The sequence below is a fragment of the Mizuhopecten yessoensis genome, unplaced genomic scaffold (genome assembly GCF_002113885.1).
Source record: "Mizuhopecten yessoensis strain PY_sf001 unplaced genomic scaffold, ASM211388v2 scaffold1471, whole genome shotgun sequence".
NCBI classification, from domain to species: domain Eukaryota; kingdom Metazoa; phylum Mollusca; class Bivalvia; order Pectinida; family Pectinidae; genus Mizuhopecten; species Mizuhopecten yessoensis.
In genome coordinates this window covers 650,287-674,945 of record NW_018404063.1, presented here as the reverse complement: position 1 = coordinate 674,945, position 24,659 = coordinate 650,287, and the positions used below count along the sequence as shown (strand labels likewise).

Genomic DNA, 24,659 nt, shown 5'->3' with positions numbered 1-24,659 from the left:
ATGTTGAGGAAGAAACCGTCGGTTTTTGAGGGACAGTTTGGTTTGTAATGATTAACGTCCTATTAACGTTTTCGTTTCGCCTAGCATACATTTCTAAAATACCTTGTCTCACTTAGCATACATTTCTACTTTCACACCACTCTCGAAATCCAGGGCTTACGCTTACTTTCGCTCTCTACACCCCTGGGATATCTCATAGCAAAAATGAAGGCACGTACACGGCTATTCATTTGATTGGTATCAGGTAAAACAACTGACCAATCACTAGGCTGATACTTATCCTTTGAAGATTACAAAGGAGCGACACCCGACTTCAAAGCCTGTCATTGTTTACCGTTACGCGACCGCGAGACTCTTGGTGTACATCACAGGACAAAACTAGTCTTCTCGTCTCATCCACAAGGTTTTGCACACCGAGCCTTCAATTTTTCTATGACATATTCCATGGGTGCAGAGAGCGAAAATGAGCGTAACCCCTGGATATCGAGGATGGTTTCACACCTAATAACAAATTAGTTAATTTTAAAAACCGTTTCAAAATGATGTAGGTGAAAGTATGTCTACTTTAATTTACGAATATTATTTCATGACATGTTAGGAGATGGTATACGTATATTAAAAAAGTAAAAAGGATACGTTTATTTCAATTATCTATCAGAAGTTAAAATAATTATGTTTTATATAATTATGAATTATTATAACATCACAGCTGTAATATAATTATATAGCTACCTGCATGCCATTCCAATCTTTAATTATTGTTGATAAGTAGTAAAACCTTATTGACTTACTTAATGTGAATAGTGTTTTTTTTAATTTAAACTGATGAATTACAGTTGCCTGCATGTTGTTTTATTTTGATAGTTGTTCCTACAGAATTTTAGTTTCAAGCTGGTTTCGTGCGGACATAGAAAGGGAAAATGTTTTTATAATCTTCACTTTTCATTACATCGCAAATGTCAAGATTGTTTAGATTTATTCAAACGTTGAGCCGTGAGCCAATCAGTAAGCACATGATATGCAAACAGCAATGTATAGAGAATGTATAGAGATGATCGATGTACAGTATAATTCAAAGATACTTTCCCTAACATACACAGCTGTTTACTATAATGGACACTTAACAACAGAATAGTATTAAAGACAGAGTTTTTTCAATAATGCTTTTTTTTCAATAAACCGTGCTTTAAGATTTTGAAACTTATACTACATATCTATAGAAAGTGAATATCAACCTTGATGTATGTGGAATTAATTTCCTTCTAATGCCGTCTAGTTCTCTAGTAACATGTCTATGTCTTACAGTACCAGATAGATAGATAGTTATCTGGTGGCGGATGGTCTAAATGTAGGAGAAAAACCGAAGCACCGGGAGAAAACCCACGTGGTCGGGCAGGTGACACCATATATCTGTTCACGTCCGATCGGGAAATCGAACCACGGCCGCCTTTTTGTGGAAGGTAAGTGCGCTATCCACTGCACCGACCGACCACACATGCCTCGTTTTAAGTACTTGGGGGATTTAGAAAGAATCGGGTACAGCAGAGAAACTTGCATGAATAGAGCGTAGGGAAGTTCTCTACCACTATTATCAGAAACAATACTTATAACGGTGTATCTCTTAAAGCGTGATCGGTAATAGTAGTATCTTAAAACTAAAACGTATCCTCGATATTCTAGATGCGTATTGTCAGTACACATACACAACGAGCTTGTACATACGAGTTGTCCTATTTACATCATCTACCCGGTGTAGGTACTTAACTTCCGCATTGATATCTAATATATTCACCGTGTTCACACAGAGTTAAGCTGTACGTGAGGGTACAATAGCAAGCAAGGAAACATTAAATAATATATTAGAAATTCTCAAAATCACTTACCAAAACTGATGGTGTGTAGTAAGAGTACCAACAGCCAAATGATCCGCTGCTTTGCGATCAGCATACTGGTAGATAAAACAACTGTTCACGAATTCTTTTGGACTATTTACTTCCAGGTTCTATTTATAACCGGATATAAGCATGTATATCATTACACAAGTCAGAAGTATATGCTCTGTAAGTTGTAATTCGATAATCGACAAAACAAAGTAATGAAGTATGGATATTTAGACAATAACACGCATATATATATATTGTACATAATTTTAAAGAAAATTATTTTGTCAAAAAGCAATGCGTTGATAACAAACTAGGTCTATTTTTTGCAAAGGAGGAGAGCTGTCGTTTTTTGTTGTTGTTTGTATTGCATATATGTATATATATTACTCGGGGTTATGTGGTCATGGTTATGAGCTCATATATGAGTGGGAAATGCGGTTTTTGGTGTTTTTTTTATTTAATTTTTGTTTGGGGGGGGGGGGGGGGGGGGGGGGACCTATTTGACATAACCGCACGTTATTTTTGAGACTTTCTTCATAATTTCCATGTACCACTACAGCTTCAAATAATACAAATTTCCACAAAAAAAGAGTACATAGTTGATAAGTATAGGCAACAGTGTGACCATGTTATATATCCATTTCATTATGTCAACGAAAGGGTTTTAGATGGTCAGGTGGCGCAGTGGATAGCGCACTCGGTTTTCACCAAGACGGCCGAGCGTCGATAGGGTCACCTGCCAGGTCACATGGGTTTTCTCGGGGTGCTCCGGTTTCTTTCCACATGAAGACCCCGTGGGCTAACATCCTAGATACAGAGTTTCAAAGTTTTTCGCAGTAATTGAGCCACTTTTTGTATTAATGAGGTTGACGTCAGCCTCGTGCCGAAACATGCAGTGTTGGTTGGCTGGTAATTTTAGCGAAAAAAAATGGCTACGCATCCAGTCACTCACAACACGTGGCTGACGTCATTCTCATTAATATACAAAAAGTGGCTCTATGACAGCGAAAAACTTGGAAATATGGTGTGTTTTTGGAGGAAACGGAGATTATGTCTGCGGAAGGAGAATACATTTTACGTACATATACGAGGTTTTTAAAAGAAAGAAAAAACATCTTTCCAAGGGTACTAAGCATTGTTTTCGTACATCAACTAGAAATGTTGTTTTTGAAAGTTTGGTGGTGTCGACTTTTGGACATCGATATATTTCCACCCTTTTCGTATATGTATAATCATTATGGTGGCATTTTTTTTTACCGAAAGTCGATCTAAACCCCTAAAGGACGTAAAGTTCCTTTGAAAACCTTAGTTTTCTCAGGTCGCTGTGGGTACGATACTGTCTACCTTCTCCAAGTCCGCTATTGTATTGACTATATTGAGCTGTACATCCAGGGGTGTAGAGAGGAAAGTGAGCGTAACCCCTGGATATCAAGGATGGACTATAGGGTGATGAACCCGTGGACCTTAACATATGAAACTCGGGGGTCGATACGGCACTTATCCCTCAGCTGCATTTGTATATAGCAGCATGTATTACATTTGTATATCATTACAAAATTTAGAATATATATCTAATATATATGACAAACTGAATCTTACTGTATATTACATAATCTCCATTTCTATCAATTACCGGATATCATTTCAATAAAATGTTTCGTATTATGGGGAGAACTTAACTGAAAGCTTGATGTTCAATCCAATTGATCATGATTGATGATTAATAAAAATAGTTGAAATTGAAAAAAAATATATTGACGTCGTATGCTGATTGTTAATTCCATCAGACCACAGGGTCACGTTTCAATCACACATATGCTATAATGATATGGGTCACAACACACATAAACATATGTTTATGTGTGTTGTGACCCATATCATTATAGCATATGTGTGATTGTAACGTGACCCTGTGATCAGACATATATGTTACTTATGAAATTATTACTTCTCGGCAAGTTTTTAAAAAATGTCGGTCGAGTTTTGAAATTGCCAAATGTTTCATTCCGAATAAAAAAAAAGAACCTGACTAAAGATAATTTCTTTGATCTATATCAGCTGAAAATGGCTTAGCGTACAAAGGGAAGTAACTCGAGTTTGTCGCGTAAGTATGTACAGGAACGAAAGAGGAAACATATCCTTGATGTAGTCTATACCTTTAATGTAACATTCTGGTATTTAATAAACTTAATGTATGTTCCCATTTCCAGAATATGTTTTTACGAAAAAATACAGATAGTTGTGAAGAAAAACAATTACAAAACAAAACAAAAACAAAAAATACATTGCCATAATGCCTTAAGATAAAATTCTAGGAAGAAAATAACAATTTATATAATCAGGGACAGTATATAGAGATATATATATATATTATACGTCCCTGATATAATACACGTGATGGAACGTGCAAATTAGTTTATGTAAATATGGCAAAAATAGTATGCATAATGCCAAGGTCAGCATTGGTTTATTTTGTATGGGATTCAATCTGATTAAAATCTCTACGTATCACGTTAGCCTTACGTTCAGGATATCATTGTAATCAGATTGCATGGAGTTTGACGTCCTCGCAACCGCATGGACCTTATACGTGTCTGTCGCCATCCGTGAACAAGATACACACAACAATATAGACCTTAAAACTTATATTACCAAAAAAAGTAACTTTTTAAGAAAATTAAACAACAAATTTACTGTATCAAACCAACAATCAGGCATCACAATATACCACCACAAATAAATAGTTAGACCACAAATGCGATAACAAGTTAAACTTCGACAAAATTTTAGATCTCTGGGCCAGAGAACTAAGAATGACTTAAAATCCGGATGGGATACGTGTGATCTAATCATGACACAGAAACGCTTGTAGCTAATACAATTTACTTTGCAAACGTGGTCGTAATCAAATTTGTACTGCGGTCCAAACCCGATACCGATCCAAACCCGATAAAAATTGTAGATACGTCGTGTTCTAGTTTAAAGTTTAGTTTATCATTTTCCACCGAACCTATTTTTATATAAATTTACATAACACTTCAAATATGTTTAATGACTTAAACAAATAACGTAACTCAACATACATGTGATTGCACAATTATAATTGGGTGAAAAATACAGTTTGCCAAAATTTTGAAATACGCTATATCATACAGGGCCGCTTTCGTTTATCGCGATCCAAAAGATTGAACCGGTTAAACCAGAGGTGTTCGTTTACTTAGTAATATGATGCTTCTTTTAGGCGAGCCTTGACAAAGCCTTGCAAGGCCTGCATAAACCTTTACAGGTGCGTCAGTATACCCGAACAAGTTACTTTGTTACAGACAAACCGGTTGTTCCGCATAAAAGAGCATGCCCCTGCTGTAATTCGTCCTTCTAAAACTCATCGAGTGCTAGAGGCCAAAAAGTTGGGAATCGAAATTGGCCCAAACTTCTTTTGAAACAGAAAATGGGGCCAGGGTTGATGCGTGAAAACCAATCAATAATTTATGTATTTCAAAATTAAGATACTTAGAGGAAGATGAAAAATACACCAACTACAACAGAAACAAGAATTATGTTTTACGGATCCATATGTTTAGACTTGAGAACTGAGTGGGCGGCCTACCAACCGTGCACTGTGCTCTTATCGCCCAGGCGAGGAAGGCAATGGATTCTATCCCCAGGCCGGGACATATCTTAAAAAGGGTAGTTGTCGCGGAGTGAAATGTTCTTAATGCTAGTACTGTCGTTACAAATATTTGCAATTAGCGGTATTTCAGGGCAAACGTCTTTTCACCAAGACGACCGAGCTTCGATTCCTGGTCTGGCTTGGACATGTATTAGGTCACTTGCTTGACCAGGTAGGTTTTCTCTGGGTACTCTAGTTTCCTCCCACATTCAGACATGCGCGCCACCATCCGTGATTAATATAAGTTGAAAAAACGGGGTACAGTCGTTTCGGTACCCGGTAGTTTCGGTACTTCAAAAAGAACAGGTTTCGGTACTTTTTGTAAGTAGTTTCGGTACCTGTATTTAAGTTGTTTCGGTACTTTTTGTAAGTAGTTTCGGTACCTGTATTTAAGTTGTTTCGGTACTTTTTGTAAGTAGTTTCGGTACCTGTATTTAAGTTGTTTCGGTACATTTTGTAAGTAGTTTCGGTACCTGTATTTAAGTTGTTTGGTACTTCAACAATTTTTTCGGTACTTCGTTTATTAGTTGATAAATATTTCTCATTTGTTATTTATTGATGGTTGTTTATTAAACGTTTGGGTTTTTTATACTTAAAAATTATTGCAATTATTAACTTAACATATCTTATATATGTCCCGCTTTACTTAGCAGTAAAAATAACAGTACAAACTCATTTTGCGGTACCCTCACGTGTAAAAAAAACACTTATGTCACTGACATATTAAATATCAAGTTCGTGCTTATATCAAATATACATGGACTGTATCAAAACAAGCAAAGACCACTTCAGAAAATGTATTAAAGAAAGATATTAGAAACATGAGCAAATCAAAATAACAAACTGATACAAACACGTGTATTATAGCACAAGTTTGACTCAACACCTAGAGTTACTTCCCTTGAAGGTATACAGCACGCAAAAAGTGTTGACGTTGACTATAACTTGGTACCAAAATGTGTTTTCCATAAGTACCGAAACGATTTTCAGAAATACCGAAACGACTTTCAGAAATACCGAAACGACTTTCAGAAATACCGAAACGACTTTCAGAAATACCCAAACGACTTTCAGAAATACCGAAACGACTTTCAGAAATACCGAAACGGCTTTCAGAAATACCCAAATGACTTTCAGAAATACCCAAACGACTTTCAGAAATACCCAAACGACTTTCAGAAATACCCAAACGACCGGGTACCCAGGCGACCTGAATTCCTCTCCCCAAACTTTTTTTTGGCCACAATTATCATCATTTTTAACTGCTATTTCTCGCCTCTGCGTCTACATGAATGAAATTCTCCCATAAGTTTATTTCTACCTCGTAGCTCCGCTCGTCGATACATTAAAAATATGGTATACTACAGTTATCACTTACTTTTAAAATTAAACTTTATTTAATTTACAACGATTTCGAAACAAGTTTTTTCGAATTCTGGTCGTTCACTTTAATTCGCCGTCTTCTAAATCAGCGCCTGATATTGTAGTAAAGCAGAGCTAATCGTATACCTTGTGAAAGCAAAACATTGATAGATAAATGAATCAATGAATAAATAAATAAATAAATAAATAAATAAATAAATAAATAAATAAATAAAATGGGGAGAGAAAAACTAATAACAAAAAATATAAATTGCAAAGTGTTGAATCTAATCTCTCTGCGGGCCGGTCTTAATTTTAAATTTATATTTTATCAATGTCGTATAAAAGAAGTATGCATGATTTACGAAAAGATTTATATATCGGTGATACGGAAAGAACCGCGAACCCTTTTGATGGGAGTTGATCATGAAGAGAATGTTGAATGGGTCCGACTCGGATGCGAATGAGGCTACAATTTTTCGCCTTCACCGTCAAGCGCCAGATTGACCTAGATGTTCAGGTAACAAACTATGCAAAATGTCGGACTACGACAACGTCCTGATGCCAAAACTATACAGGTAGGCATGGTTAACAAAACTGTGTCATTACTATATTTACGAATATATTGACTGAACACTCGCTTGATCATCAAAATTGAATTTTATTTCCATTGTTCTGGGTTTTATAAAAGGTATTTGAAAGTAAGATCCGTGTGTTGGACTATGAGTCACCCACTTTCGTTTTCAAGCACAGGAAGTCTGCAAACTGTTGTTGATCACTGACGAAATATCAGAAATCTTTCTGTCATCTGTGGAGCTTTTATGTATAAATCTACTCTCTTGTCCATTTTATTACAGTTTTATGTATGATTAAGTGTTACCTCGGACAATGATTTTCATATCTTGTACATAAACTAAATATACACCTCGGACAAAAACTAAGCACTGTCGATCAAATTAAATACCTTGAGGCAGAGACGTATATGGCTTTATACGTCTCTGCTTGAGGTCATCATATATCAGCAACTTAAGGTTATTGGTCATGGCTCACGGCTGATCATGAGCGTACCAGGGACAGTGAGTACCCCCAGTATCTATACTTTACCCCCCAGTATCTATACTTTACCCCCAGTATCTATACCTTACCCCCCAGTATCTATACTTTACCCCCCAGGATCTATACTTTACCCCCCACTATCTATACTTTATCCCCCCGTATCTATACTTTATCCCCCCGTATCTATACTTTACCCCAAATATCTATACTTTACCCCCCACTATCTATACTTTATCCCCCCGTATCTATACTTTATCCCCCCGTATCTATACTTTACCCCCAGTATCTATACTTTATCCCCCCGTATCTATACTTTACCCCCCACTATCTATACTTTATCCCCCAGTGTCTATACTTTACCCCCAGTATCCATACTTTTCCCCCCAGTATCTATACTTTACCCCCCCGTATCTATACTTTACCCCCCCGTATCTATACTTTACCCCAAATATCTATACTTTACCCCCCCGTATCTATACTTTACCCCCAGTATCCATACTTTACCACCCAGTATCTATACTTTACCCCAAATATCTATACTTTACCCCCCAGGATCTATACTTTACCCCCCACTATCTATACTTTATCCCCCCGTATCTATACTTTACCCCAAGTATCTATACTTTACCCCAAATATCTATACTTTACCCCCCACTATCTATACTTTATCCCCCAGTATCTATACTTTATCCCCCCGTATCTATACTTTACCCCAAGTATCTATACTTTACCCCCCACTATCTATACTTTATCCCCCCCTATCTATACTTTACCCCCCCGTATCTATACTTTATCCCCCAGTGTCTATACTTTACCCCCAGTATCCATACTTTACCACCCAGTATCTATACTTTACCCCAAGTATCTATACTTTACCCCAAATATCTATACTTTACCCCCCACTATCTATACTTTATCCCCCCGTATCTATACTTTACCCCAAGTATCTATACTTTACACCCCAGTATCTATACTTTACCCCCCCGTATCTATACTTTACCCCCAGTATCTATACTTTACCCCAAGTATCTATACTTTACCCCCCAGTATCTATACTTTACCCCCCAGTAGCTATACTTTAGTCTGACTATTCCTACGTGCTGATCATAGTGCATCTTGAAGATTTCCTGTACACTTTTACTGTTGATGATCATGAGGGTATCGGGTTGTTTCGCCCTAAATTGATTTAAACATATTTATTGCCTGAAATTTGAGCTGAGGATTTGGCACAAGTTATATCAACTAATTAATCAACTCCTTTTCCTCTAGTACAGTGCATATTGATATGTACATGTCAGCATTTAACAAGGCATACATACATACATGTAATATACTTAACAATGATTATATTTTTTTCTTAAAACCTGTTGCTGGATTTGATGAAAAATTACGCGTGTGTGATTACTTCTATATTGGCATCTACAGACAGATTTTCATTACCAAATAATAATAAATCTAAATTAACTTAAGAAGTACATGTATATTCAATGAGTGTGATTCGTGCTGTATTAAAAAGCTAACATTCTAAGAAAAAATGCCAAACATCCTCACAGGAATGTCCACAAGCTTAAGGTCATTGGAGTATATTGATAAACGAAAACAGGAAGTACATCCCTGGTTGAATATCCAATGTAGGGAGACGGCATCACAATTTCTGCAAATTCTAATGTTTAACATTAAATTGATGAATATTGTATGTTTATTATTGACAGAACAGTGTGTTCTCTCAATATTAAAGTATTTAAAAGCAATCCAGGCATTAATTCAGGTTTTTTTAATCAATGAGTCACATTTTTCTGTACTTCAGGAAACCGGCTACCTATTTCACTACTGTGAAGTTTTTCAAGAACGATAACTCTTACCTGCAATTACTATGTGTATATGGTTTTATTATAAAATGTCAATTTTTATATCGTGTATAGAGAATTTATTTTACACAATTTCAGCATTTATTAAATTGATATACATTGATGCAATACTAATATATGTCAGTATCATTTTTATTGACATTATTTTGTAAAAATATTGTGTCTTTCATTTTTTTTTCAAAATTCACTCCTTTTTACATAAATTTCCATTTAAAATCCTTAAAATTCTGACAACCTATTTTTTTTTTGTGCCAGAAAATTTTCTTTACTTTAAAGCAATATAATTAAAAAATTTGAAGAAATTCTACTGAGAAATGGTGACACAATCCTATTACCTTAAGCTGGATTATCAACAATCTTAACACGGAACAAATCACTGATGCCTGGGTTTCGTATATAATACATTTATATGCATATTGCATTTGCCAAAATCATTATAAGATGGAGACAAATTTGCACCACTAGATATAGAAGATTTGAAAGTATTTAAAGATGGTAATGTTCTTTTTGTATTGTCTAATGAATTCCAAAGACGTAAACTTGATGGCAGAAAAGAGAAGTTGCTTGAGGAGAATCTAAAAGAAGGAATATTGTAATCAGTTTGGTTCCGTAAATTAATGATACCATAACCGATTGTTGGAACCCTGCACTGTGTTTGGCAAAAGGGCCAATAAATAGCTGGGGGTTAATTATAAATTGTTTTCCATTTATATAATATTCAACTTGCGCCTTTTTCTCCTCTTCTCCTCACTGATAGTGTTTCTAGTCCCGTTTCAAAATATAATAGTTAGATAATTTTGCCCTAAATCCCCCCCCCCCTAAAAATATTTGGTTCAATATTTTAGAGCAACACATTTTAGTCCTATTTCATATTAAAGTGTATGGCTAATTAGTTGTTTTTCTATTGATTGTTACGTCATTGGTTTGTGTGAGAAAATTACGTCGTTTTCTCAAAAATTGATGAGGTTACCCTCACAAACAGGTGACGTAACAATCAATACCTGCTACCAAGAGAAGATAACTCTGCAATATGCAAAGATGGAATAGGTCTCCCTTAGCACTTTCTGTCTATAATTAGGTGTTGCTTTTCCGGCGGTGGTGGTGTCAACATTAAGTTTTTGCGTTTAAGTTAGTTTCACTGAAAGTATAAATGCTAGAACAACCAAACTTGGACCATAGATGCATCTTACGTAGTACATCTCAGCCCATGCATCAAAAGCATCTCCATCAACATTAAGATTTTGCTTTTAAGTTAGTTTCTCTGAAACTATTGCCAGACCAACCAAACTTGACATATACATTGATGGTTAAAGCGGGGCACAGACAAAACACATCAATCCGAATGGCTAGTTTTGTAATTTTACTCATAAGATTTGTACGTGGTCAACAGCTCTACACATACAATTGCAATGTAGCTACAGATGCATGAAATTCTTCGGACAATAAAAATACTGTAACAAAAGTCCACAAAACCAAGGACTAATAGATCTAATTCCTAAAAAAATAAAATAATGTTAACCCTTTCACCCCTAGGTAACTTTAGTAGACTCTACCATACATTCATCTGGATGAGTCAACTATGGTTAACTGTGGTGAAGGGTTAAACACTTCAACTGATATTCATAGCTGAAAAATATATGTAGCCAGGTGTAACCAACAGGTACGTCACATTTCTGTCCCCGCACGCGTAGTAAATGTGCATGTACTATACATGACCTCTGTTACATATATATATACATTAAGGCGAAACAACCTTGAGTGAACTGGATTTAGAGCGAAACGACCCGTCCGCGGTGCGAATGGGATTTAGGGCGAAACAACCCATATCCGTTGATGATATTTATCTGGCTGTTTATTCCAGTCTTTAGCTATGGATGGAATAAATCAATGTTTATATACTACAACTACCACTAGCCCTCCACCACTGGGTCACAGGTTCGAGACCTAAATGGGGCAGTCGCTAGGTACTAGCCGTAGGTCGGTGGTTTTTCTCCGGGAACTCCGGCTTTCCTCCACCAACAAAACCAGATACGCCCTTTAATGACCATTGCTTTTGATAGGACGTAAAACACAAACAAACCCAACTAATGGGGTTTGATACCAGGCCATTTACTATATTATAGAAAAGTACTAGATGCTGTTGTCTAGTGTGTTCTGACAGGGGCTGCCACTGAAGGTCATGTAATGCTTTAGTCATATTAGCCTGCCAGCTATACTTGTTTCTAGAGCTGGTCAGTATTCCATGTAATCCTGCAACTGAAAACAATCTGCATGTTGGGATCATACTGTATAGCAGGCTATTTCTGCAGCGATGATATTTTCACGATTTTGCGGGTCAATAATGTGATCGCGAAAATATGATCTGCAGAATATGAAGACCAATGAGCCGGGATAATAAACCTCATAATCGTAATGTCTTCACGAAATAGCATGCTTGTTGCTATGACAATTCATATATACATAAAGAGAAATGATGTGTGAAAATAAGCTATATCACATATCTAATAGTTCTGATGATGATTTGTTTTACAAAATATAATTACTTGTTGTTGCTAGTTATGCTGTGATATAGCCTATAATCATTTGACTATTTAACTTTTTTTTATGCTGGATGTCCTGTCTCTGTGCTAAAACACCACGGAAATTTTAGTTCCATTAAATATCTAGATTGCAAAATTATAATCCGTGTTAATTTATAATTTTCTAATTTGAGTCAAAATCGTGAAAATTTAAGCCGTCATAAATAACTGCTATATGGTAGTATTTAATTGAATTTAATTGAATATTATGTTCTGTTATTTCATTGTTTTTGTTGTAGGTTGGTGTTTCCGGGGGGCTAAGACGACACTAGCATGCGTGCTGTGGTGACTTCGGTGTGGCTTTTAAGCCTTCTGTCTTGTCTGGCAAATAGCTTAGGTAGGTTTTTACCTTACAAACATCTCTCTTCATATGAACCTGACTGGCCGTTGCGACTACATTATACTCAAATACAAATAAAAATTGTACAAGTTTCTAAAACTTGTTTCTCCTGTTAGCTCCGTAACTTCAGTTTGACTTAGGGGTTTGGTTATATTTTATTTAAAGTCTTATTAACAGCTACATGTAAGGTAATTTAAGGACGTGCCTCCATTTCTGTTGTGTTAAAACACTTTTGAATGATCTCACAAGCACCAATTATGTCTTCCTGCCATTTTGTTTCACACATACAAACAACCTTGACTTCTACAGAACAAGAGTTCTCATAAAGGGAAGTAACTATTGGTAGTGTCAATACAACAGTTCCTTTCCTTGCACTGTCATATAAGATCAACATGTTGTGTATGCGTGTATGCTGGAGACAGGGTATGTTGGTGTACTTGCCTCCTTGTGATAGCGCGAATCTGATGCCGACTTTATAGTGCTATCTCACTGAATTAAAACATTAAGCAGGGAATAACAGCTACCATTTTTATGGATTTTGGTCTTTTGTTGCGGCCTTGGGATAGAACCCACTACCTTTCTCACCTGGGCAAACGTTCAACATTAAAGCCAAAAGTGAGGTATTGCCGAGCAAGGTGTTAGGAAATAAAAGGTAGTAATTAGAAGTAGGGAAAATTATAAAGATCCCAAATATTGCAATGGGTGCAGCAGATTTATTTCTGGGTTTACCTTATCTACATAAATGATGGTACATTAACTCATTCACCCATGAAGACACATTTGAACTCTTCCAATTCAAAGGTTGGAATAGTTTATTATGAAATTTCAGGGGTGAATGAGTTTAAAATATTTTCCAATTATGACCTGTAATGTAAAATTTAATACTGTACACCAGGAAATGTTTGCCCCTTCAATGTTAAAAATCAATGTTCGCCCTATATAAAATTTGGCCTCCTTATCTAAATTCTATGTATATTATGTTGTTTACTAACATTCGCTGAAAGGATAAATTTGTCCTCGTTAGGGGGGGGGGGGGGGGGAAAGGCAAAAATCAAACTGCAGCAAAAATGTCCTGGTATACAGGAAACAATTTTCCATGTCAGTTTGTAAATTATAATGAAGGAAGGGTACTCTTGAACAAGAAAAAAAGGGATTATAAGAAATCGGGCACATATTACTTAGATTGTAATGTGATATCGGTTTATATATATTGGAACAGAAAATATTATTGACATGAATCATTATGTTCATGTGAAAATATTTACATTTTCTTTGCATTTACAACCCTTATAGAAAATACTACATGAATTGACCCATGACAACAGTTATAACTGTGGTACATCTTGTACATTTGACTGTTTTCCAATTGGAACTCTTTCGGTCATACTTTTACGATTATCAGGGACCTGAAAAGATGCAGTGTCATTTTCAAGTTATAATGTTTAGCATCACTAAACCGTGCAAGCATTTCCTGCCTTAACCCATTCACCCCTTAAGTCACATTTGAAGCTTATATCGATTATGGAATTTATAATCAAAATCGGAAAGGACAAACCAATCGATTTTCGATTAATAGTCTATCATCAGCCTATCACCAGTTCGAATAGAACTGTTAAATAATAAATGTTAAAAACATGAATTTCAATCCTTAAATGTTAAGTCATACTAATGAAATATAAAATCCATTTCTTATTATGTTATTTTAAGGAGAACAGCCAGACGTCGCCATTCATCTCTGTAAGATACCCCTGATCGGATCAAACTGGTCGCTGTGCTGTGCAACTAAAGACATTCACTCGGCGACCGTCACTTTCTTCCACCAATCACCGGAGAGTTCAAAGTTCACAGACGTAGCTGTGGTGAAGCATACATGTGATACTAACACCACCTCTAGTGACTATAATGTGGCATGTGATGTTTCGAAGGTCAAAGGTCAACGGGACCTCATTCTGACAATTCTCAACCCAAGCTTGCAGCAAGACATTGGTAAATGGGGATGTGGTTATTATGGGAAGACGTCGTCGCTGGTGATCCTGGAGACACAAGGTTGGTACATAAAGGTTAACAATACATATAGGATCTTACATGAGTTTCCATTTCATATGAGATTTATGACACAAGTCTTAAGAATTTTTCAATATAGCGAGCCTCTGGCGAGCTAAAATGAAAAATTTGTGACAAGTTTCATCAATTTCATATGAAATGAAAACGAGTATAAGATCCTTTTTATCACATAATCAAGATTTGTGGCATTTATTCCTGTAAATCGACAATTTTCATGCAACCTTGAAATGTAAAGAGCCGCCATTTTGACTCCAGTGCGTAATTCTGTGATGTTGTGTACTTGTCCTAGGCGTGACGTCACAATTGAAACAAACAACCAATCACAGGGCTGATAGGTCATATTACATGGGTTAATACGCAAATAAATATGACATGGGTATACTAACTGGATAACACAGTACATTATGTGATAAATCAGGTTATACATGTATGTATCTAGGGCGGTCGGGTGGTGCAGTTGGTACCGAACTTGCCTTTCATTAAGACGGCTAGTAGATAATCCAGCCATCTTTGTTCCCAAAAGAGAATCCAGTCATCCTTGTTCCCAGTAGATGGTCCAGTCATCTTTGTTCCCAGTAGATAGTCTAGTTATCTTTGTTCCCAATAGATAATCCAGTCATCTTTGTTCCCAGTAGATAGTCTAGTTATCTTTGTTCCCAATAGATAATCCAGTCATCTTTGTTCCCAGTAGATAGTCTAGTTATCTTTGTTCCCAATAGATAATCCAGTCATCTTTGTTCCCAGTAGATAGTCTAGTTATCTTTGTTCCCAATAGATAATCCAGTCATCTTTGTTCCCAGTAGATAGTCTAGTTATCTTTGTTCCCAGTAGATAATCCAGTCATCTTTGTTCCCAGTAGATAATCCAGTCATGTTTGTTCCCAGTAGATAATCCAGTCATCTTTGTTCCAAGTAGATAATCCAGTCATCTTTGTTCCCAGTAGATAATCTAGTCATCTTTGTTCCCAGTAGATGGGCCAGTCATCTTTGTTCCCAGTAGATAGTCTAGTTATCTTTGTTCCCAGTAGATAATCGAGTCATCTTTGTTCCCAGTAGATAATCCAGTCATCTTTGTTCCCAGTAGCTAATCCAGTTATCTTTGTTCCCAGTAGATAATCCAGTCATCTTTGTTCCCAGTAGATAATCCAGTCATCTTTGTTCCAAGTAGATAATCTAGTCATCTTTGTTCCCAGTAGATAATCCAGTCATCTTTGTTCCCAGTAGATAATCCATTCATCTTTGTTCGTAGTTGATAATCCAGCCATGTTTGTTCTAAGCAGTCAAAGATGCAGAATTATGAGTTTGATTAAAACTGCGAACCTGGGGCCACGGTGGCCAAGTGGTTTAGGCATCTGACATTCTGGCACCACTAGCCATCCACTACCGGGTCACAGGTTCAAGACGTCAACTTACATAGGGCAGTCACCAGGTGCTGACCGTAGGACGGTGTTTTTTCTCCAGGAACTTCGGTTTTCCTTCACCACCAAAACCTGGCACGTCTTTAAATGACCATTATAAGCTGTTAAAATAGGCTAGGACGTAAAACACAAACAAAAAAGGATTGCTATGACAATTTTGTTAAGTGATATATACCAGCATACTACATCAAGCACTCAAAATACAGTTCACATAACAAGCATGACCTTGAATGACCTAAATAGCAAAACCTAGTTTATCACACAGGCAGGCAGTTGGGATTTAACTTTTGCATAATATATTATGCATTTCGAGTAATAATTTCACAAAGAATGTAATAATCTGGCAATTGTTTTTATGATTAAATGTTTTTGTCAGGACAGATGCTATATTTATCAAATATAGTTTCAGAAACATGTGTTTATAATTTGATTATTCACTAAAAAGAATACCCTTAGTGTTGGCTGATATGTACTCTGCAGATTGAATAATTGTGTAATGCTTAAATATTTATGAAGTACGTTTTTTTGCTTTATTAGTGTCCTGAAAAATGTGTGAAACGATAATCTGAGTTTGTTGCTCTTCTGAAAGAAATTTGAACTTATATTGATAGTAAGGTCTATTGATTATTTAAGGCGTCTGACATTCTGCTACCACTTGTCCACTAGTCCTTCACCATTGGGTCGCAGGTTCGAGGCCTACGTGCACGTGGGGCAGTTGCCAGGTACTGGACGTAGGGCGATGGTTTTACTCCGGAAACTCTGGCTTTACTCCACCACCAAAACCTGGCACTTCCGTAAATGACCATAGCTGTTAATAGGACGTAAAACACAAACAAACAAACAAACAAACTATTGATTTAAATAAAGTAGTAGTCATTCAGGTTCAAATATTGCAAGTCGGAGAAGGTCAAGAACTGATGTGAAATTTTCACCTGGTAACATTTAAACACTGTACAATATACAGGTAAGATGTTTTGATATGAGCTCAACTTTTTACAATCTTTTTTTCAGTCTTGCTTCAGGATGGAGGAGTTGTAAGAGCAAACAAATCGGAAAACGTTAGGCTGAATTTTACGATTGAGGAAATCCGTAAAGAGCAGAAGAACGTTACCATATACAATCCAGAAGGAGTCATCATCGCGAATATATCGGCGTCAGGAATGATTCAGACGGACTCAAAAGTCGCAAAAACCTTGTCGTTTGATACACAGAATGGGATTGTCTCCCTTTTATTACAAAACTTAACTTCGTCAGAAAATGGCACTTATGTATGTGAGGTTCAGCCATTGATGAAAAGATATGGACTCACTCTAATAGTTCTGGGTAAGCATAAACACATATATCATCAAAATAGTATTTTAATAAAAATGACAGGCCCAAGTTTCATGAATGCCCAGTTAGTGATTTGTTGTGGTAATTTGGGTGGTCGGGGGTGGGGGGTGGGGGGTGGGGCGCAGTGGATAGGGCACTTGCCTTCCACCAAGGCGACCAGTGTTTGATTCCCTGTGAAAAGGTATGGGGTTACCTGCCCAACCACGTGGGTTTTCTCTGGGAACTCCGGTTTCCTTCCATAATAAGAACCCCCCCCCTTCACGCTTACATCCGGGCCAACAAGAGTGATTAATATAAGTTGTAAAATCTTGTTTCATAATTGTTGTTAAATAAATGAAGATTTTTTTTTTTTTAAAGTACAATGTTTTTTTTAAGGATTATGTAACGGTATGCTAACCGATTAATAATCGAAAATCGATCGGTTGCCACTAACCAATTATATCCGATCATCGATGTTGAAATCTCAACCGATTCCCAATACTACTTTCTATAGACAAAATAACGATAATTATGTGTTATTTGTACATACAAGATTTATTTTGTAACCTATAGACTTTGATCAGAGTTTACATTCGAGAAGCGGTGCTTTTCATCAGGTTTAAGAATCTAAAATTAGGGAGTGCTTCTTCTAAGAAATTGGAATCTTTTTAAGTAACTTGAGGTATTATTTAATGGCATATTGTTAAAGTAAAAATCAAACTTAAATTTTTTATTTTATATCAATATTATGAGAAAACAAAATAGACAGAATGTTACATATACACATTCATGGTTGTTGTTTTCATTTTCAGAAAAATTGGACAAACCAAAAATAACTCCGTCAAATGTAACCCTTGACCTTACACCTAGAAAGGTCAAACATGGCACTTTGACCTGTACTGCTGTGAGAAAGTCAGCCGGCCCATATTACTACACCCCTCAGATCAGGATAAGGTGGATCTACCCCCAAATGGACGTCGGGTACAACATATTGGTCAACGGAAGTGTGCTGACCATCACAGGGGTCAATTGTACGACTAACCGGTCACAGCCGATCTTCTGTGAGGCGCAGGAGGTGTCCGGCCCCATGTCTGATCGCTCTCACTTCTATCCACACAGCCTCTGTAAGTCTCTTTATAATTTCGTCGTATTAACGTGAAACTCAATTTTTATTTTTGGCTGGTTAAAGACTTAAACTAATTAGATGTGACGTTCATTTTATCTTCAGTAAATTCAAAAATATATATGTTGCAACATGGTCACATAATTATGTTATGCAAAAAACATTTCTGCAGTGTTTGAGGAGGCACGGTAGTCTAGTGGTAGGACGCCGGGCTCGTGACCGAAGGGTTGCATGTTCGAGTCAGGGCACGGCACTGTGTTGTAACTTTGAGCAAGATACTTTACTCCACTTGTTCCAGTCTACTCAGCTGTAAATGAGTAAGTGGTTGGGCAGTGCTAGAATTGTTGAATGCTAGCTGTGAGGGCCGAAATGGCAGCTCCGGCCGGCTGTATGCTTCCCAGGGATTTGAGAAATGTATTGGCTGGTTGCAAAGGCTCTATAACCACATATAATAATATGTGAACCTCTTTGAGACGACCTACGAACTAGGTTGTGATAAAGTGGTATATAAGAACCTGGAATTCTAATTATCATTATTTTCACATGTTCATGTATTAAAGATAGCAAGAAAAATTGACCAGGATGAACTTGGTGTGTGAGCAAAGATTTATACAGATTTACATGAAGATGGCATAAAATGCTGAAACATGTAAACGATAAAAAATATTGCTGATTTAAACCTGTCGAATGTTGTCAAGCCGTTTCTATCGAAAAGATTTATAAAGGGAAAAAATAGCAGCGTCCTTCAGAGTTGATATGGTCACTGTTCAATAGGGGCCAGTGTAAGACAAAACAAAAATATGTTTTAAAACAAGGTTGCCTGTTAAAACAAACACTATAATGATCACGCTGTGAGGAATGGTCAATTAGTGATGGGCTGATGATCAATTATAATCCAAAATAGATCGGTTTGCCCTTTCAAATTCCGATTATCAATTACAAATTCCATTATAGATATAATCGGTTCTTCCTTAAAATCAAAGTGTTAAAAGTTTTCAATGTAAAAAATTACTGAAAGTCATATATTCTGATGATTTTTACTACATGATTGTTAAAACTGCATAAAAATTGCTTGAAATCCATTAATTATGAAAGAACGACAACTAGTCGTCTAGTTAACTAGTGTATTGTTAACAACTCTGTCTATTGATGTAACAGTAGTGTATAGTGAACCACTCTGTCTATTGATGTAACAGTAGTGTATAGTGAACAACTCTGTCTATTGATGTAACAGTAGTGTACTCACTGTATTTGGGTCCCATAAAATTATAAACCGATTATGGAATCGATCATTGATTAGTTTTCTGTTTCCGAATACAAACTGATTATTAGTTACGATTTTAAACCGATTGCCCATCGGCATCACTATGGTCAATTGACGTAAGTGGTCATGAGTTGTATTTAACTCGTATTTAACTCATTCACCCCTGAAGACACATTTGAACTCTTCCAAATCAAAGGTTGGAATAGTTCATTATGAAATTTCAGGGGTGAATGATGAGTTAAGGGGATAGAGCGTCCTTTTGAGAGTCTTTAGCAACAAATTGAACATGCAATTTGGTTGATACTTTTTACCTCATCAGTATGGACAAAACAACATACCATACCCATTCTAATATGCTTTAATCATTCATCCCCTAAAATTTCATAATGAACTATTCCAACCTTTTAATTGAAAGAGTTCAAATGTGTCTCCAGGGGTGAATGAGTTAACAGATACTACATTTGTATTTTAAGAAATATAGTATTTGTCTAGCTTTAAGTTTGTAGTGAAATGTAGTTAAGGACATGTACAATGTACTGTGACCTGTGTTTATGACGTGTTACTCTACAGTGGACTGACCAATCAGAAAGAGGCAGTTTAACTTTCGCCTTTTCGACGTTCACCGTAATGAGGCCAAATTTATCACGATGGTTCAAATAAGTACATAAAATACCATGCATAACAACAATGTGTGAAGGGCGAAAATAACACTGCGCGAAAACGGATTATACCAGTGAAGGGCAAATATTTTCTTGGGCAAAATTTTCCCAGTATAGCAGTACTAAGACACAATATTTCCGTTATTACAGGTAACTGGAGCCCAAGCACGCCAGTGCCGCCGACAATCATACAGGGCGGAGACAAAAACGACAGTGACCGTTCTCTTCTCATCGCCATGGGTGTTATTGGAAGTGAGTTTGTTTAAATATGAACTATATATCTTTTACAATAATTATGAAAGAAAGTTATTACAACTTATATAAATCACTTATTTTGGCCCAGATGTTAGCAAGCAAGGGGTCTTAATGAAAACCCATCTGGGGGAGCAGGTGACCGCCATACCATTTTATGTCCAATCAGGGCATTGATACCCTGCTGCCTTGGTGAAAGGGGAGTGCATACAATCCACTGCGACACCTGACCACCATTTTTTTTTAAAGTTTGTTTTCACACTATTGAGAAAAAACACACATTTTAATATCCTTTTTACCTATAAAATAGTGATATTTTCTGTAAACTTGTTTGGAAATGTGATATTTTCTGTAAACTTGTTTGGAAATGTGATGCCTTTGCTAGTTATAATATATGGTTTTATTTGTAAAAAAAATCACACTATAGAGAACAAATGGACACATTTTCGTTTCATTTTTTCTGGCAAAAGGATCTGTTTGTGAACATGCTTAAAATTTTATATGTTTACTAGTGATGATAAAAGATAAAAGTATAATATGGTTTTACAAATGTATGATACAATTGTTACAAGTTATTTGCCATTTTTTTCAGTTCTTGGATTTGCACTGTTCGGAGTGATGTTCTGTGCTGGGTAAGTCGAGAATCTTTCTCACAGATATGTATCAAATTTTATATGAGGCAAGGAAGTGATTCCGACATTGTAGACAATATGAGGTTGTCAGATTTTCTGAGCAATACATTGTGTCTGTTATCGCGACACAGAAGAACATAGAAAAATTACATTAAATAAAAACAAAATATAAATACATATAACTAAAATTCAAAAGCAATAAACCCCTTGGCTACCATAAGCCAAAGGCAGAATTTACAAATATATATGAAACCAAGGTCAGTTTTTGCCAAATGTGCTAGTAAGACATCCTTTTCCCATCACAATATCTTTTATCGTAAGACAGATATTATATCCCTTATTGTCGCAGGACAGTGTCTTAACAGAGGATAGTATATCCTAACTTTCTTGTTTTTACATTCATAAAAGACATGTTTAGAGTTGTAGTCTTTTGGAGAATAAGTGACATAATTTCATATGTCACAGTAAGGTACGTAGCATACACCCTTAAGTCTCCGTGTCACAGTTAGGTAGCATACACCCTTAAATCTCCATTTCACAGTAAGGTAGGATACACCCTTAAGTCTCCATGTCACAGTTAGGTAGTATTCACCCTTAAATTGTTTATTTTTTTGTTTCCAGGAAGAAGAATGTGGGCCGGTGCTGCAGCTTCTGTTGTAGAAAGATTTGTCGGTGCTGTGGCCGTACAATCTGTCGAAAGTGTACCAAGATGGGTAAGTTACAAAATTTTAATGTACAAAGCCACAGGTGCTAAATACATTATTTGGTGAACAGTATAATATATCCTGTATCAAGTGAACAACCAGTCCAAAAGTGGTCTCTTAATGGAGGTGGTCTTTTAATAGAGGTGGTCTCTTAATGGAGGTGGTCTTTTAACACAGGTAGTCTCTTAATAGAGGTGGTCCCTTAATGGATGTGGTCTCTTAATAGAGGTGGTCCCTTAATAGAGGTGGTCTCTTAATGGAGGTGGTCTCTTAACATAGGTGGTCTCTTAACACAAGAGATCTCTTACTGGAGGGGGCACTTTATAGAGGTGGTCTCATAATGGAGGTGGTATCTTAACACAGATGATCTCTTAATGGAGGGGGCACTTTATAGAGGTGGTCTCTTAATGGAGGCGGCCTCTTAATACAGGTTGTCTCCTAATGAAAGTGGTCTCTTTACACAGGTGGTCTCTTATCACAGATGGTCTCTTAACACATGTAGTCTTTTAATGGAGGGTGCACTTTATAGAGGTGGTCTCTTAATAGAGATGGTTGTTTAACACATGTTGTCTCTTAATAGAGATGATCCCTTAATATGGGTGGTATCTTAATGGAGGTGGTCTCTTAACACATGTGGTCTCTTAATGGAGGGGGCACTTTATAGAGGTGGCCTCTTAATACAGGTGGTTTCCTAATGGAAGTGGTCTCTCAACACAGGTGGTCTCTTATCACAGGTTGCTTCTTAACACAGGTAGTCTTTTAATGGAGGGTGCACTTTATAGAGGGGGTCTCTTAATGGAGATGGTCTATACCAATAATAATTTACTATCAAACAAATATGACAGTTATTACTTATCATATAAATTGAAAATTCTAACTTTGAGTGTTGTATTTTTCGCAGTTACTGTTTTGGGTTTTCTTTGGCAAAAAAATACAAATTCCCAAAAAAAATCAGAACACTGCAAAATAAAACAACTTTAAGTTTTGTGGTTAGTCTTTGGTTTGGTTACAGTGCCAGTAATAGGAATTCTGTAAGGAAAGTGACGCTCTTATCAGAGGAATCCGTTAACCTCTGTATTTTAGCTATTCCCCCCAAAAATATAAATTTACACTCCAGACTTGTGCAACAAATAATCAGAATGAGAGATACTTCAAGTTATTTTACAATTTTTTATTTCAGAAGATGATGAATTCTACTCGGACTACATCAGTAACATGACACGTGAAGCAGATGATCCGTACTTCACCATCTCCCGGGACCGGGGAAGTAACTGGCGTGATCTTCTGAATGTATACTCTCCGGGAGCTGACATGTCCTTGCCCTTACCTCCGGCACTGAGGGAAAGTACAAATACAGGTGAGACAGATGCTTTTATTGAGATTCTGTACAGTCTAATGATGGGCCATCGGTTTGACTCATTCACCCCTGAAATTTTGTGATGAACTATTCCATCCTTTGAAATGGAAGAGTTCAAATGTGTCTTAATGGGTGAATGAGTTAAAATCAGTTTGTTATCGGATGTAGTAAACTGATTGATAATTAATTGCATAATCAGTTCTGAATTTTATTGAACCCAGTTGTTCACTATTCATTAGGTTTTGTTCTTCTATAATGAATGAATATCAAACAACTTTTTTTATCAATCATATGGTATAAATCATAACAATATATGACTTTCAAAGCATACTGCACATTAGCCCGAGTTTCCTCTGGCTCTATCACCAGACTTGGACTTTTTGACATATAGATGTCTGGTGTGGGGCTAGAGCGCACTGCTATATGATAACGTGGAATTCTCCGTCACCCCCTTTTTTTTCCGCTGTGAATAAACTGACAATCAAAATTCTCTTATATAAAAGCTTTAAGATGACACCTTGTAATCATATACTTAACCGTACAATCTGGTTCTAGATGAGAACGAGAATGAAGAAAGCGGCCCGAACACAGCAGCTGTAGCAACTAACGACGTGGTGGTGACCGGGGCTGAGGGAGTTGACCGCAGTGTTCTCATAAAGGAGGTAGAGCATGGTAAGTAAAGGAATTCATTACCTGTTACAGGCCTGTCATTGAGGGAGACTAACAGAATCTGGGGCCTCCTATTGGCCAATCATTTACCTTAGAAACAAGGGTTGTCATTGAGGGAGACTAACAGAATCTGGGGCCTCTTATTGGCCAATCGTTTACCTTAGAAACAAGGGCTGTGATTGAGGGAGACTAACAGAATCTGGGGCCTCCTATTTGCCAATCATTTACCTTAGAAACAAGGGCTGTCATTGAGGTAGACTGACAGAATATGGGGCCTCCTATTGGCCAATCATTTACCTTAGAAACAAGGGCTGTCATTGAGGTAGACTGACAGAATATGGGGCCTCCTATTGGCCAATCATTTACCTTAGAAACAAGGGTTGTCATTGAGGGAGACTAACAGAATCTGGGGCCTCCTATTGGCCAATCATTTACCTTAGAAACAAGGG

The 24,659-nt window shown here is 36.7% G+C and overlaps 2 protein-coding genes across 5 annotated transcripts in view; one reads left to right on the top strand and one right to left on the bottom strand.

Annotated features, from left to right (window-relative positions):
- The window catches only part of LOC110462965 (nephrin-like), a 34,591-nt gene extending 32,625 nt beyond the window's left edge, over positions 1 to 1,966 (bottom strand). For all 3 annotated transcript variants that reach the window (XM_021517258.1, XM_021517265.1, XM_021517274.1), the window contains exon 1: positions 1,884 to 1,966. In XM_021517258.1, coding sequence (XP_021372933.1) covers positions 1,884 to 1,947 — 64 coding nt within the window. In that variant the 5' untranslated portion in view covers positions 1,948 to 1,966. The remainder of the gene's footprint in view (positions 1 to 1,883) is intronic.
- Positions 1,967 to 7,416: 5,450 nt separating this feature from the next.
- LOC110462793 overlaps positions 7,417 to 24,659 on the top strand; it is a 22,009-nt gene continuing 4,766 nt past the window's right edge. Inside the window, exons 1-10 of one of the 2 annotated variants that reach the window (XM_021516982.1) lie at positions 7,417 to 7,493; positions 12,658 to 12,755; positions 14,466 to 14,804; positions 17,251 to 17,562; positions 18,363 to 18,674; positions 20,747 to 20,848; positions 21,441 to 21,480; positions 22,102 to 22,193; positions 23,368 to 23,541; positions 24,097 to 24,213. In XM_021516982.1, coding sequence (XP_021372657.1) covers positions 12,692 to 12,755; positions 14,466 to 14,804; positions 17,251 to 17,562; positions 18,363 to 18,674; positions 20,747 to 20,848; positions 21,441 to 21,480; positions 22,102 to 22,193; positions 23,368 to 23,541; positions 24,097 to 24,213 — 1,552 coding nt within the window. In that variant the 5' untranslated portion in view covers positions 7,417 to 7,493; positions 12,658 to 12,691. Of the gene's footprint in view, positions 7,494 to 12,657; positions 12,756 to 14,465; positions 14,805 to 17,250; positions 17,563 to 18,362; positions 18,675 to 20,746; positions 20,849 to 21,440; positions 21,481 to 22,101; positions 22,194 to 23,364; positions 23,542 to 24,096; positions 24,214 to 24,659 lie in introns of both variants that reach the window. The other variant, XM_021516972.1, reaches the window with a different exon arrangement.